The sequence below is a fragment of the Pteropus alecto genome, unplaced genomic scaffold, assembly GCF_000325575.1.
Source record: "Pteropus alecto unplaced genomic scaffold, ASM32557v1 scaffold52, whole genome shotgun sequence".
NCBI lineage: Eukaryota > Metazoa > Chordata > Mammalia > Chiroptera > Pteropodidae > Pteropus > Pteropus alecto.
Window position 1 is genome coordinate 1495564 of NW_006433941.1, and position 13570 is coordinate 1509133.

The 13570-nt window shown below is 43.0% G+C and overlaps 1 protein-coding gene across 2 annotated transcripts in view; it reads left to right on the forward strand.

The window, feature by feature from the left end:
* Window positions 1-12763, forward strand: part of LOC102889718 (protoheme IX farnesyltransferase, mitochondrial) — a 119342-nt gene extending 106579 nt beyond the window's left edge. The window contains exon 7 of one of the 2 annotated variants that reach the window (XM_025044350.1): window positions 10842-12763. In XM_025044350.1, the coding sequence (XP_024900118.1) occupies window positions 10842-11248 (407 nt within the window). In that variant the 3' untranslated portion in view covers window positions 11249-12763. The remainder of the gene's footprint in view (window positions 1-10841) is intronic. The other variant, XM_025044351.1, reaches the window with a different exon arrangement.
* Window positions 12764-13570: the final 807 nt, after the last annotated feature.

The following is a 13570-nucleotide window of genomic DNA, read 5'->3' on the forward strand; positions in this document are numbered from 1 at the left end:
CCCTGGCATAAAAGCAAAGCGCCCAAGACTACCTTTTTTGTCTAAGGAATCCCAGACAAGGCCAGGGTTAAGGTCAAGTACTGTAGCTGCCGGGACAGGTATCACTGGAAATCAGTGAGGGCAATTGAATCCAAGGCTGTGGAGAACTTGGTCACCTCTGTTGTACCTAGGACCCAGGTTCTTGCTGAGGGCTTGATGCCCTTGTACTCCCAGGCAGTTTACTTTTGAAGAGTTTGAGCCTCAGCATCTGTTGGCTAGAGTTGCATCCTCAGAGGCCAAAGAGAGAAAGACCTTTGCAAAAGTCCCCCACTTAGGAATACACACTCAGGCAGGAGCGCTTATTGTTCAGGGACAATCTGGATTTGGCTAGATGGATAATAGATCTATTTGAAATATAATTTTTAAAAAAATATTGGGTAGAGTCTTTCTGTAATCCAGATTTAATTATTTATATACAGACTCATTCATGAGGGACAGCTAAGAGCCAAACTATACCTTGGTCTAGGTAGGAGGATGAAAATACATATTTATCTTGAAAAATGAGACCCATCACCTATCTGAACTGACCCTGGTATAAAGCAAAGCAGTCTGAAAGATTTATGTAACCACAAAGAGAAGTTCCTTTGGCAGTTTTTGAGATTGACTTCTGTCATATCCTTTTTCTATAAATCTTAAAGATACATTGCAGGACACACAATAGTGACACGGTTTACTGCTCCCAGTTCTAATTTACCACAGATCAAATCATATACCTAAAGCCTTGTCAAGTTTATACAGAAAAAATAATGCTACTTTACATAATGCTTTAAACTGCTTTTAAAAAGTTTCAAAACATTAATACGATAGAGCAAACTTGAGATAAGCAGTAAATCTTTGGATGAATGAGTACCTTGCATTTCACAGATGACAAAAACTAAGTTAATCCAGGGTCAGTTGCCAAGTATTTACTGAGCATCAGATATGTAGAGGTACTATACAGGTGGGAAGCAATAGAAAGAAATAAGGCAGAATTGAAGGGAATATAGTTTAAAGTTTTTTTTTTATTACTAGGATTTTAGGAACTATGTTGAATATGATTTAGTGTAGTTTTATCATCTTCTGGAACTGCACTGTCTAATAAGATAGCCACTAGCCATATGTGCCTATTTAAACTAAATAAACTTAAAAATTGTTTCAGTCCCTTTAGCTGCATTTCAAATGTTCACAGCCATATGTGGCTAGTAGCTGCCATGTTAACAGCACAGATATAAAACAGTTTCATCTTCACAGAATGTTCATTTAGACAGTACTTTCTAGGAGGACAATTGATATCCTTATGCACCTATGTTCCATTTTCCTCATGTAAGTTCGTACTTGAAATAATATGGCATTGTTTGAGACTATTCTTGTGGTCTTGCTAAAGTCTAAAACTGTGGTCCTCAAACTTTAGTGCACCTGGAGGGCTTTATAGCACTCAGGTTCATGGGCCCTGCGTCAGAATTTCTCATTCAGTAGGTCTGGAGTTCAACCTGAGAATTTGCATTTATAACAAGTTTCCATTTGATACTGATGCCCGAAGTCCAGGGACCACACTTTGAGAATCACCAATCTGAAAAGAGAACCAGAGAGAGTTCTAGCTGTTAGAACACTTTGGAAATACCTGGGGATTTTGGCAAAGGGCATGGGCAGATGGTAGTAGTTGAGATGCACTAATGGTGTCATATATATTAACCACAGAGGTTACATCTCTCGTCTGAATTCTTAGGAGACTTGTTTGCTTGAAAGAGATGGAAGGTGAGGAGGGTGTAAAAGAGGCTAGGAGATCACCTACTCAGCTGAACAGCCTGGACTAGAAACTGCTGGGGCTCACCACCTTCATACAATGGTCTCCGCAATTGTTTCATTGTGCAGGTGTGAGTTGAGAACCTACTGTGTGCTGGGCACTGAGAGATACAAAAATCACTAAAACCTAGTCCCTGTCCTAATGAAAATGATACCTCGGCATCTTCAGAGAGAGAAAGGCAGGTCATCAGATAATTGACTGAGCCAGGACCTTAGCATGAAAGATGTCTTCAGAGGGCTGTGAGTTCTCTTACCCTCCCCAATTTGGTCCAAGAAGACTTTGGAGCAGAGTGACTTCTGAATTAAGTCATGACCAGCTTACTTGAGAAGGGAAAATGCTTTCCAAGAAGAGGGCAGAGCATGTACAGAGAGATTCGTAGGCAAGAAAACCAGAGCAATATTGTGGGGCAGAGGATGCGATCTGAGCTGCCTTCCCAAGGAATGTGTGCTTTATTGAAAAGTAGTAAAGACTCACTGGAGGTTTAAGCAGGAAAGCAGCAAAGTTCTACTTTTATGATTATTTAATGCTGTGCTGCAGGTTTGTTCTTTGTGGTATTTTTAATCAGTAAGTTGCTAAAGCCTGCCTCCAGTCCTCCGAAGCCCTGTGTGTCTTCCCTCGCCTCCTGCCCCTGCCCACTCCTTCCCCTCTCCAGAAGGGCCTTGCATATCCTAGGCCTACCTCCACCCTCCTCCCCTCCATGGTCAAAATTTCACCCTTCGAGTATTTAGTGAAGCATCTATCTGATCGCCTTTTGAAAGAGAAACTTGTGAACACCAATGAACCTACAGATGAGAATGGATGAAGAATAAATAAAGGGAGGTGATTTTACTAAACATATTCCATTCCTTTGCCCCACCTTCCATGGCTACTCAGCCAGGACATAAAATACCCAGCCCCATCATTTTTGTCACTTGGTCACCCTGACCATGTATACCCGTCTAAGAGCCCTTTCCTGGGACTCAGTAGATGGGGCAAAACTGAAGAAGAGGCAGCTCAGGGGCAATGTGAAATGAAATCCTACAGCCTCACCTATTAAAGATCCTGCCTTGAAGGAATTATCTAGTTGAGAGGAAAGATATAAGTAGGTTTAGACAATGGTATGCATTCCAGACTGCTTGCAGATTAAGGAAATGGAAATGTTCAGAAGTACCTTCTCCCTGGTCTTAGTGGCTAGATCTTTTATGGATTTTGTGGTGGCTGCAGGGCTTTTGAAGATCGCCAGAGGCCCGAGTACTGAAGAGATTCTGCTGCCTTCTCTCCTTCAGTAAAGGCATAAAACATGAAATAATTGTAAGGATAGTCCATTGGGGTTCTGATTTTTTTCCCCAACTACTTTGTTGTTTTTGTTTTGTTCTGTTGTTTGTTTTTTCTATCAGATAGTGAAAAATAATTTCTCATTATTTTAGATGCCCCAGTGGTGTGGGTCCAAAGCCTGTGCTTGCTTGATCTGCCCCTCTGGTAATTCAGCAAGGGGTGAATGAGTCAGAGTGCGGGTGTTGGGGGGGGGGCAGGGCGGGGGTAAAGAAAATTAAACAGAGTAGCATATGGAAATTGTGAAAGCTAAACAAATGTTAGTTGTTCTTGATATTTGCTATTTTATAGCTAGAAAAAGAACTGTAAACAGCTAGCTTTTCTCTCCCAGTATGCAGCACAGACAGCTTTCAGTGGAATTTTTGTTTCAGAGAGGGCTGTGCTGTAAAACTCTAGGCCCCAGCCCAGAAAGCACTCTTTGTGGCTGTCATAGCAATAAAGGTCATCATTATAATGGGATTTTACCTGCATCCATTTTCCTCTGAGGCTCAGAGTTAGGCCTTCTAGGCCTTTTCCTCCCATCTGTCTAATTACTTTGCTTTTTTTTTTAAATAAGTATAACTGCTGTTAGCAGAAAATATTAAATATGCTTACCAAGTAAAACTAAGGAAAGCCACATGAGAGGAGGTCTGCTTTCTGCTCCCTGGTCTGGCCAGCAGTGTCTTAGTAACGGAAGTGCTTCTTTTAATTCTGCACACAGAGGACAGCAATGAGGGAAATGACTTGCCAGGGCCCTAGTAAAGGGGTCGGCTAGGGTTGGGAGTGGGGGAGGGCAGGACACTGCAGATAAGTGCCCAACAGCCGACATTCCAGCTCCAAGCAGGCCTGGAGCCACATGCATTAGGCCTCTCAAGGGTGTTTATCTCAGAGTCTATTCAGTTTATCTCAGAGACTTCAGGTTAAAGACCTTTCCTCCTGCTCCTCCCAAGCCCACCTCTCTTTCCATCACCCCCTTTTCTTAAAAAGACTCAAATTCTATTTTGTCATTTTCCTAAATTTGAATAAATCCCACTTCTTGGGAGCAGAGTTGATTTGTAAATTGCCTTTGGTTTGTAATTCAAATGTTGTTGTGTGGTAAACGTTAATTATGTCAGACAACATTCAGTTACAAATGAGGACTTGGAAATGGGCTCTTATCAGGAAGTGACATTTGGCAGATGGATGGTTTTAGTAACAAAAAGAGAATGAGTTTTTTTAGCCTCAGCTGGTAAACTACAAAATGTTAAATATGTTTCACTTTATTTACCTCCGTTATTCCAGGATAAGAAAATAGAATAGAATAGAGGGAATTTATTCACTCATTCATTCAACAAATATTTGAGGGCTTACTAAGTACCAGGCACTGTTAAATCAAAGCACTTTTAAAGATTTCCTTTGAAATACTGCCTCAGTTTGAAATCAAACTCTAAAATGAGTGTGTTCATTTCGTATGAGATTTTTTCATAACTAGCCTTAGTGTTTCAGATTAATTAAGATAAATGGTATTTTTAAAGACAGAGTGAACAAGGAAAGTTTTCATGGGCATATTAGCATACCAAAAATATTTAGAACCCTATTCTTCTCAAAGACAAAAACAGAAAAGGCTGAGAAAATATATTTTAGAAATACATTGCTAGATCCGGTAATTGGAGGCCGACTTTAGTACTAAGTGCATTCCAAGCTTCTTTGTTGTGCTGGGTTGACCATAGTTGATCAGTTGATCACAAGTTTTTTAGGAAGCTGGGCCTGTGCCTTCCTAAAGGAAATGATAGTCGATGCCTTGGTAGGGCAGCTTCTGGTAGACACAGTGCCTGGCACAGAGTGCACACATCTAATCAGTACAGTTCAAGGAACAAATTAGTATTTGGGCAATTAAGACAGAAGAACTTCCAAATGTGCACTAAGGGAGTTGGGAGCATTTGAATTTCTTAGAGAACCCACAGGTTCTTGAAACTTCCCTCTAAGGGAATGGTAAGAAGAGAAAAGGAGAGGGGAGCATTTTTTTTTTCAGAGTCAGAGCTTTGAGCTTCCTTTACTCTTGTCTTTCCCTTCAAATGAAACCTCCCAGGTGACTCAGCCAGACAGTGGGGAGTGTGCAATAAGACGAGGGGAGAGAGAGCATCTGTGCCCCCTCCCTATGCCTCTTCATTATTCCTAAGTCACTTCCAAAGAATTCGAGGGCAAGCAGTTATTATTGCCAAACTCTATTTCCTATTTTCAGAGGACTTTTAATCTTCCCTTTTGTCACTATGCAGTTGATAAACTGGCCCCACATCCTCTTCCCTTTATCTGCAGCACCATAGAAGTCTATTGCACTGTTGAGGCTGATCTGTTTCACAAGCTCCTTTGTGTTAACCGTCAAAAGAAAGGCTTTGAAATCTGTGAGCATGAAGCTTTGGGTTTGGCTTTGCTTCCCCAGCTAGCCCCCAGTTTACATAACCATATAACCCTGACAGCACAAATGTAACCAGTCATGGAACAGACAAGCTACCAGGGCCACATATAGAGGGAGCCTATTGTACTGGAAGGGAAGACCTCCCAAACCCAGCACCAAGGTTCACTGGAGCTGTATTTCTTTCTTCTTTTCAAGGCTATTTGTAGACAGTGAATAACAATGAATGGGTTTAGGTCAGGGTGGGAAGGGGATGAATGTAAGTAAGCCCACCATGCAGCAGAAAAAGCAAGCTGAAATCATTAAACTCCATTCCAAAAGGAATTTTTCTTGCAAGAGCACATACAGAGTTGGAGTTCCAGCTCAAAAGTTTTTGTCTCCGTTCTTTTGGGAAACCATTTGGCTAGAATTGCCTTGGCTTTATGTACCAACAAAATGATGGAAGTTTGCTGTGGATAGCATTTCTAGATTTGAGCAGAGGTGGCAATGAGTTAGATTCTCCCTCAATTTGTACGATGTAGAAATGGTTGATAGATGTCTTGAGAGAGTTTAAAAATACTTGTATTTTCAAAGAGTCACTAGGAACACATTGGTTAGCCTCACCCTACCTAATAGGCCCCCCTCATCAGAACAGGGTACCGTGAAATAAGGGTTCTCTCCAGCTGTTAACGCACATAGCATATTAGATGTGCCCTTCAACATTTTCTGGTTATGGAAGGAAACAAATACCACCCGGGACACCTGGGTAGTCTGGAATTGCCTTTGAGCTAGAATTGTGGCATTGTGGTCTCAGGAAGTTGCTGTCCTCTGGAGAACCATACACACAAATATGCCACCTATTTCACAGATTTCCAGTATTTTATATATTTATAGAACAACAAATATTTGATTAAAATAAAGGAAGCATTTCTTCCAGATGTGATTAAACCAAATATGTACAAAGATTCTACAGAGTTAGGTAGGAAAATGAGACATACATTTAATAGAACCAGAAAATGTATAGTTTATATGAATGGATTGAAACTCAGAGACCATCTTCAGATCTCAGTTTATAAATCACTTCTTCCAGGAAGCCTTCCCTGACCTCTCCAAGGCTGACTTCAGTCTTTCTCCTATGTGCTCCCCACAATCCCTACGCGTGAGATAACATTCATGGATTGTAATCCCGTTTGTGTTGTCTGTCTCCCTGGCCAGACTCTAGCAGAGGGCCTTGAAAACAGACTGCACCTACCATGTAGTAGATGCACAATCAATATTCATTGTTAACGAAGATAGGCCCAATAAAAATAAACTTCGTTAACAATATTCATTGTTAACGAAGATAGGCCCAATAAAAATAAAGGGAGAGTGAGGCTGAGGTGAAGCCTTTGAATTAGCAAACTGAGTGTTTTATGTTTACCGCACAAGGAAGGTGGATTTCACCACAGCCCCCGGACTAATTCAAGTCTTCCTGTTCTAGTTCACCTTATCTTGATGAAGAAAGTAATTTGTTTTACATCTTTTATATGAGCAGAGGCAGTTGCAGCCCATCAAGTAGAACTATGTGGGGGTGGTGGTTTTCTGATTACAATCCATTAAGGCTAAGCTGTGATTTCTAAAGCTCTTTCATTTGTGACATGAGCCAAACCCATACCCAATTTCCTCTCACATAGAAAGCAGCACCCTACGCTTATGAAAATGATTTTTTAAATTGTTATTTTAAGCAGAAGCATACTGAAAATGTGTATTGAACAAAATAGACTACTCCAGTTGGCACACTAAAAAGAGAGCTTTTGAGAAAGACAAGAAAGATTCACTGGGCCTGATATTTTAACCATTTCAAGTCTGATTTCCCAGCCAAGTTTGCTCTTTCTCAGCCATTTTGATAACAAAACAGATACTGAGCTCTGACTTATCCTATTCTCTCCCCCATTTCAAAGTTATCAGTGATGTTGCTTTTCTTGACTGGACACATCTTGGTCTTGTCAGTTTCCCCCTATGCTTGTGGCTGTTATAATTGCAAACCATAATCCGTTCAAACTCTTTGGATGTGAGACCGCACATGAGTTAGGGTGGGCTGTTTCATGTACATCAGGGGTCCCCAACTCTTGGGCCATGGACCAGTACCAGACCATGGCCTGTTAGGACCAGGCCGCACAGCAGGAGGTGAGCAGCAGATGAGAGAGAGAAGAAAGCTTCATTTGTGTTTGCAGCTGCTCCCCATCACTAGCATTCCGGCCTCAGCTCCACCTAAGACCATCAGGCATTAGATTCTCATAGGAGCGCTGGTCCCTGGTGCCAGAAAGATTGGAGACTGCTGATGTATATCATGCTCCAAAGCCTCAAAGTGACCTGATGCTCTGAGAATCTTTAACAGCATTTTCTCTTTTGCTGGTCTCTTTAAAATGCATATATCATTCTATTTTCCACCAAAATACAAAGAGAAGTTTCCTTCTCACCCTGTTTTCTACTCAATTGTACCTGGATGGTCCAACCTGCCCTTCTGTGCCTTCTAATTCCTCAAGAGTACTCACTGTCAAAGAAAATATTGTCTATTTGTACAGGCATATCTCAGGAGATATTGCACGTTCGATTCCAGGCTACCGCAATAAGGCAAATATCACAATAAAGTCACACAGATTTTTGGTTTCCAAGGGCATGTAAAAGTTATTTTTATACTATACTGTAGTCTAGTAAATGTATTGCATTATGTCTAAAAAATAAATAAATAAATAAAAATAAACAAAGTACCTGCCTTAATTTAAGAAAACTTTATAGCTAAGAAATGCTAAACACCATTGAGCCTGTTGGAAAAATGATACTGTTAGACATGCTCGATACAGGGTTGCCTTCAATAAGTAAAAAAGGCAGTATCTGTGAAGCACAATAAAATGAGGTATGCCTATAATTGAAACAAACCTTTTTTTTTAAGATACCAGGACTCTTATCTTAATAAACTGTAAAATGCCTCTGCAGTTTCTCCTTCCAACAAACATCCCTATTGGCATTTGAATTACCACCCAACAGGCCCTTGTTACTAATTTGAGTCTGATATATGGCAATAATTTTCTAAAAGCAAGGCTGGTTTACTGTGCAGCTAGTTCTGAATACCCTTGGGCAAGTTAATTAATCTTATCTTAAGATTAAGATGAGAGTAAAAACACCTGTAGGAGGGGTTTCTGTGAGGTCAGAGAGCATATGTAAAATTCTTCTACACAGTGCCTGGGGCGTGACAGCCACAAGGCATTTAGCTGGGATGTCTCATAGGTACTTCACATGGCCAAAAATAAAACCCTTCATGTCTCTACCATGAACACACTCACCTGTGCCTGTCATCAGTGTCCCCACCCTCAGGCTGGGGTGGCCACCCTACCTGTCACTTGTTCCCTACCATCTGTTACCTACCCTTCTGTGGTGACCAGCTATGCTGGGGGGAAGATCTCACCCTAATTCAGGTTTATAGATGCCTGTGTCACCAAACATCCTCTTTCTATTTCTGTTGTCACTACTTTCATCTCATTTTCTAATTGATCCTTCCATACCTGCTTTGGGCCCTTCCAATATGTTCTTTCACAAATGCCCCTTTCCTCAGCACTCCCCTACCCATGCACACACATTCACACCCTCTTACACGTTAAGATCCTTCCATGGTGTTCTGTTGCCTTTAGGATAGAACCAGTCCTTAGCATGGCCCACAGAGTCGGGTGACGTAGCCCTCTGCATCATCCCACCAGCCTTATCCTGAATGGTGTTCTCAATTGTTCTCTGCACTCCGGCCATACTAGCCTTACTTTTTAATTTTACTTTTTTTAATTATCATACAGTAAAACTAGCCTTTCTTTCACCATACAGCTCTATGAATCCTACCACATGTACTAATCTTTTAATACTTGACCACACCGCATATCTTCCCACCCCAAGGCCTTTGCAGATCTTTCTCTGGAACAGGTCACTTCTCCCTCGGAGCTCAGCTCAGATGTCCCTTCCTCAGAGAAGTCTTCCCCACTCCCCTCAACTAGATCACCCCTCCTTGTTGCACATACACTTCCTGAACAGCACTTGAGTGGCTCTTGGGTATGACACAAGCGTGAACTCAGTGCCTGCAGGGACACGTGTGGCTTTGTCACACCATTGTATCCCCAGCACCAAGCATACTTAGTAGGTGCTCCGTGAATCTAATAAGGTTTTTTTCATGAGTAAGTAAGTGATGAATCTCCTGCTCAAGAATGACTGTAGCCCCTGCCGTCTAGACCTGGCCCTGCTGCCTGATGTGTAAGGCAGTGGCTTAGTGTAATAGCAAAGCCTGGTTTTAAAAACAGACAGGCATGTTTCAAATTCCTCCTTCACCTCTTTTTGGAGAACTTATCATCTGATCTGTTTGTCTGTTTAATGAGTACAAAACTTACCTAAAACCCTAAAGTCAAGATTAAATGAGGTAAACTATAAAGTCTCTGTCACATAATAGATACTCAGCCATCATTCTACCCGTGTGGGTGGGGGAGGCCCTGTTCCCAAAAAAGGGGCTAAATGGCACCCAAGGCCCTAATACGTCCTCATTAAAAAACTACAAAACCAGAGACAAGTTGTCACTCTACTCTGGGATGAGGTTCCTTTATGCCAGCTTCTTCATTTAACGCATGCTGTTTTAGTACTTTCTGCTTGCCACGTCATGTGGCTCTGGGGAATCGGAGGGCAGTCTACCAAGTACCCGCCCTGGGAAGCTCCAGCAGTCCACTGGTGAAATAGTAGATCAGGACACAGACAAAGGCTGGGTGTCCCATGTGGACCTGAAGCTACATCCCCTCTTGTCATTGCTGAGCAAGAAGATGCCAAGGGGAGGGACCTTGTCAAGGAGGCCAAGTGGGCTCGGTGTACCCTTCCACCTGCCGAAGCACCTCACTTGCAAGACCCAGATGTGGACAAGCCCTAGTACAGAGGTCCCACTGGGATCGCCCCACCCCAAACATGTTCACAAGTATGTAGGGGCTTCTTTTGTTGTCACAACGTTGAGACACAAGGGGACATTGGGTGGGTGGGAGCCACAGATGCTTAGCATGCTACAGTGGGGCAGCCCTCCTCAGGAGGGCCCAGCTCGCCTCGATGCCAGGAGCCTTCCCCCACTGAGGTGAGAAAGCTAGGGTGAGGGCTTACTCTTAGAGAACGTTCAGGCTCTCCACCCTGCCTGTCTCAGATGCCAGGCTGACTTGAGCAAGGAGAGATGAGAACAAAACTGGCAGAAAATCTGAGATCCGGGTGAAATCTGGAGGGAAGCCTTTCAGATGGGAGAAACGATGCCTTTTGACATCTCTGATGACAACGTCTCTTTGCTTCTCTCTTTCCTCCTAAACCTCCACACAGGAGCATTTCTTTTGGGAGGAATCCTCTACTCCTGGCAGTTTCCTCATTTCAATGCCCTGAGCTGGGGCCTCCGCGAGGACTACTCCCGAGGAGGCTACTGCATGATGTCGGTCACTCACCCAGCCCTATGCCGGCGCGTCGCCCTGCGCCATTGTCTGGCCCTGATTGGACTGTCCACGGCAGCCCCAGTCCTCGATGTCACCACATGGACCTTCCCTGCCATCTCACTCCCCATCAACTTGTATATCTCCTACCTCGGCTTCCGGTTCTACACAGATGCGGACCGGAAGAGTTCCAGGAAACTGTTCTTTTGCAGCCTCTGGCATTTACCCTTGCTCCTGCTTCTTATGCTCACCTGTAAGCAGCCGCCAGGTGGGAAATGTGACAAGGGAGAACCTCAAAGTTGAAATCACATTGGCATATGGGAAAAAAAAAACAAAAACAGAAACATACAGGAAAACGCACTTTTTCCCTTTTCTTTTAGGCAACAATATTTCGATAATTCTGGAGCGCAAGAAGAATAATCACTGGGTTTAGTACAGGATTTTTAAATAACTTGGTGCTCAACAATCACTTTACAGTTTTTTTAATGATGATATACAAAATGTTCCCCAAATAAGAAATGGGTTGGCTCAGTAGAGTGATACAAAGAGAGTATGTTTTTCTCTTTAAGGGTCTTGATATATCTCTTCCTCCAACCCTGCCCCCATTGTTTTTCTTCTTCCTCAAGAGTAGACTGCAGTGCACCACTTCCTTTTGTGCCCCCGCCCCGCACCATAAACACACACCCTACCTGTCAACCGGAGTGGTGAGCACTCATATTATGATATTTGTAGATCTGTGGTCTCAGGTCCCTCGAGAATTGTGTCAGAGGACAATGCACACTGCTGGCTGCAGCACCCACTTCCCTGTGAATGAGCCAGGGCCCCCAGTTCTAGTTTTCTCTAACCCACACATATTCTCAACTGCATATTCCTTCAAACAATAATAGAATACCAAGGATGGGCTGTTACATGCCATTTGGAGGAAGAATTCCCAATGGTTGCCTGGGGAATCTCCTCCTGGACTGCTAGCCACTCCTCACCCCATTACATATCAGCATTTCAAAAACTCTGAGGAATCAAAAGCATCTTTATAATTCACATTAAAATATTGGAGGTGTCTGAAGTGCTTCTTTCTGGAAGGGTAGCACTAGACTTAATACCAGAAATCCCTCCAGCTCAGACCCATTACTGTTCTCTTTAGTCACTGTGAAGATTGTCAGTTCCTCTTTGCTGCATGGCTTCCTCAAGGCCCAATGAGAAGGGAAATCAGAAAAAGGTGAGCCAGGCTACCAGCCTACATAGCTCATGCTCTTGTCCTTTTAGTGAGAAACACATTTCCATCCTGGCATCTGAATTCAGAAATTAGCCTCTGCGCATCCAAAGGCTTTAGGAGTCAGAAGTCCAAGTTGGACTCCTGGTGGGCCTGTTTCCTGTTTGGGGAGCTGTGTGTTTCCCTGTAGCCAGGTATGGCCTCAGTCACCTGTAGATCCTTCAGTCCTTCATGTATGCCCCCTCATCCGCTGTTGAATCTCATTTGCCCTAAGGTCTTGATGCTTAACAGGATATTTTAATTACTCAGTCTCCAGGGGCATGGCTGCCTTGTAGGAATTCATTTGGGGAGTTTAAACAACATTTAAACAGTCGTTGCAATATGCCCGTTTTCTCAAAAAATTCTAAAGCGATTTCAGATAGCATCTGATCCCTGTTTCTACTTATCTGGAATATTACCTCTTGGCTGTATCCAGGTTATTTTCTGTGGAGAAAATGGCACAGGAATGTCTGGAAAGAACATCTACAACGGTTGCAGCCCTGAAATTTGTAAAATGCTTTGGTTCTCTTTTCCTGCTGCAATAAACAGGTATATGAGAACAAAAGTAAGTATGATGTAATTTTATTTAATTATCTTGTGCTGAGTTTGGACAGTTCCTGGTAGAATTGATAACACTTGACTCACTTCATGAGCTAGCAGAGAATCAGAAGGAGGGCACATCAAATGGTCGGAGTGAGCACCCTGGATTTTTGATACCTATACACTCAAAAGAATAAGAGGCAAAGGCCGTAACCTTCTCTTTTGCTCTGAATCATTTGGTCTTTCCCTTCTCCCAATTGTCCACCCAAGAAATGAAGTCCATGTTTTTCAACACTCAGATCCGACATACTCTCCAGTTTTCCTGCCAAGAAATTTTGATGTGAAGCCACCTCACTGACTTCTCACTACGCTTCACACCTCTGAGGACACCCTGTCCCATATGTCCCAGAGTAGAACATGGAATTCACAATCCCGTGATCCCAACAGCCCATGAGGATGGTTGCTCAGTCATCCTGAGACTTCATTTCCACACCTACCCAGAGACTCTTACCTTGACCACCTTTCATTAAGGACTCTGTGCCCATCAGGATGGGTGAAGCATGTGTCCTCCAATGACTCTTTCATCAAGTATCTTTGGGAGATACTGCCTTCTGCAGCTCTCCTGGGGAGTCACTAGGTACACGCACATAGTAGGGCTTCAGAAAGACTCACAGTTGAAACTACAAAATCTAAGTGTGTTTACCCTGGTGTTTCCCAAACCTACTAAGCCAGAACCCTTTCCCCTGTGTCACACCTCCCAGCCTCCATGCCTCATGTGTAATTAGCAGTCAGGAATGCGGTCTGGGAAATGCTGTCTGGACCTAACCTCCAGAGTC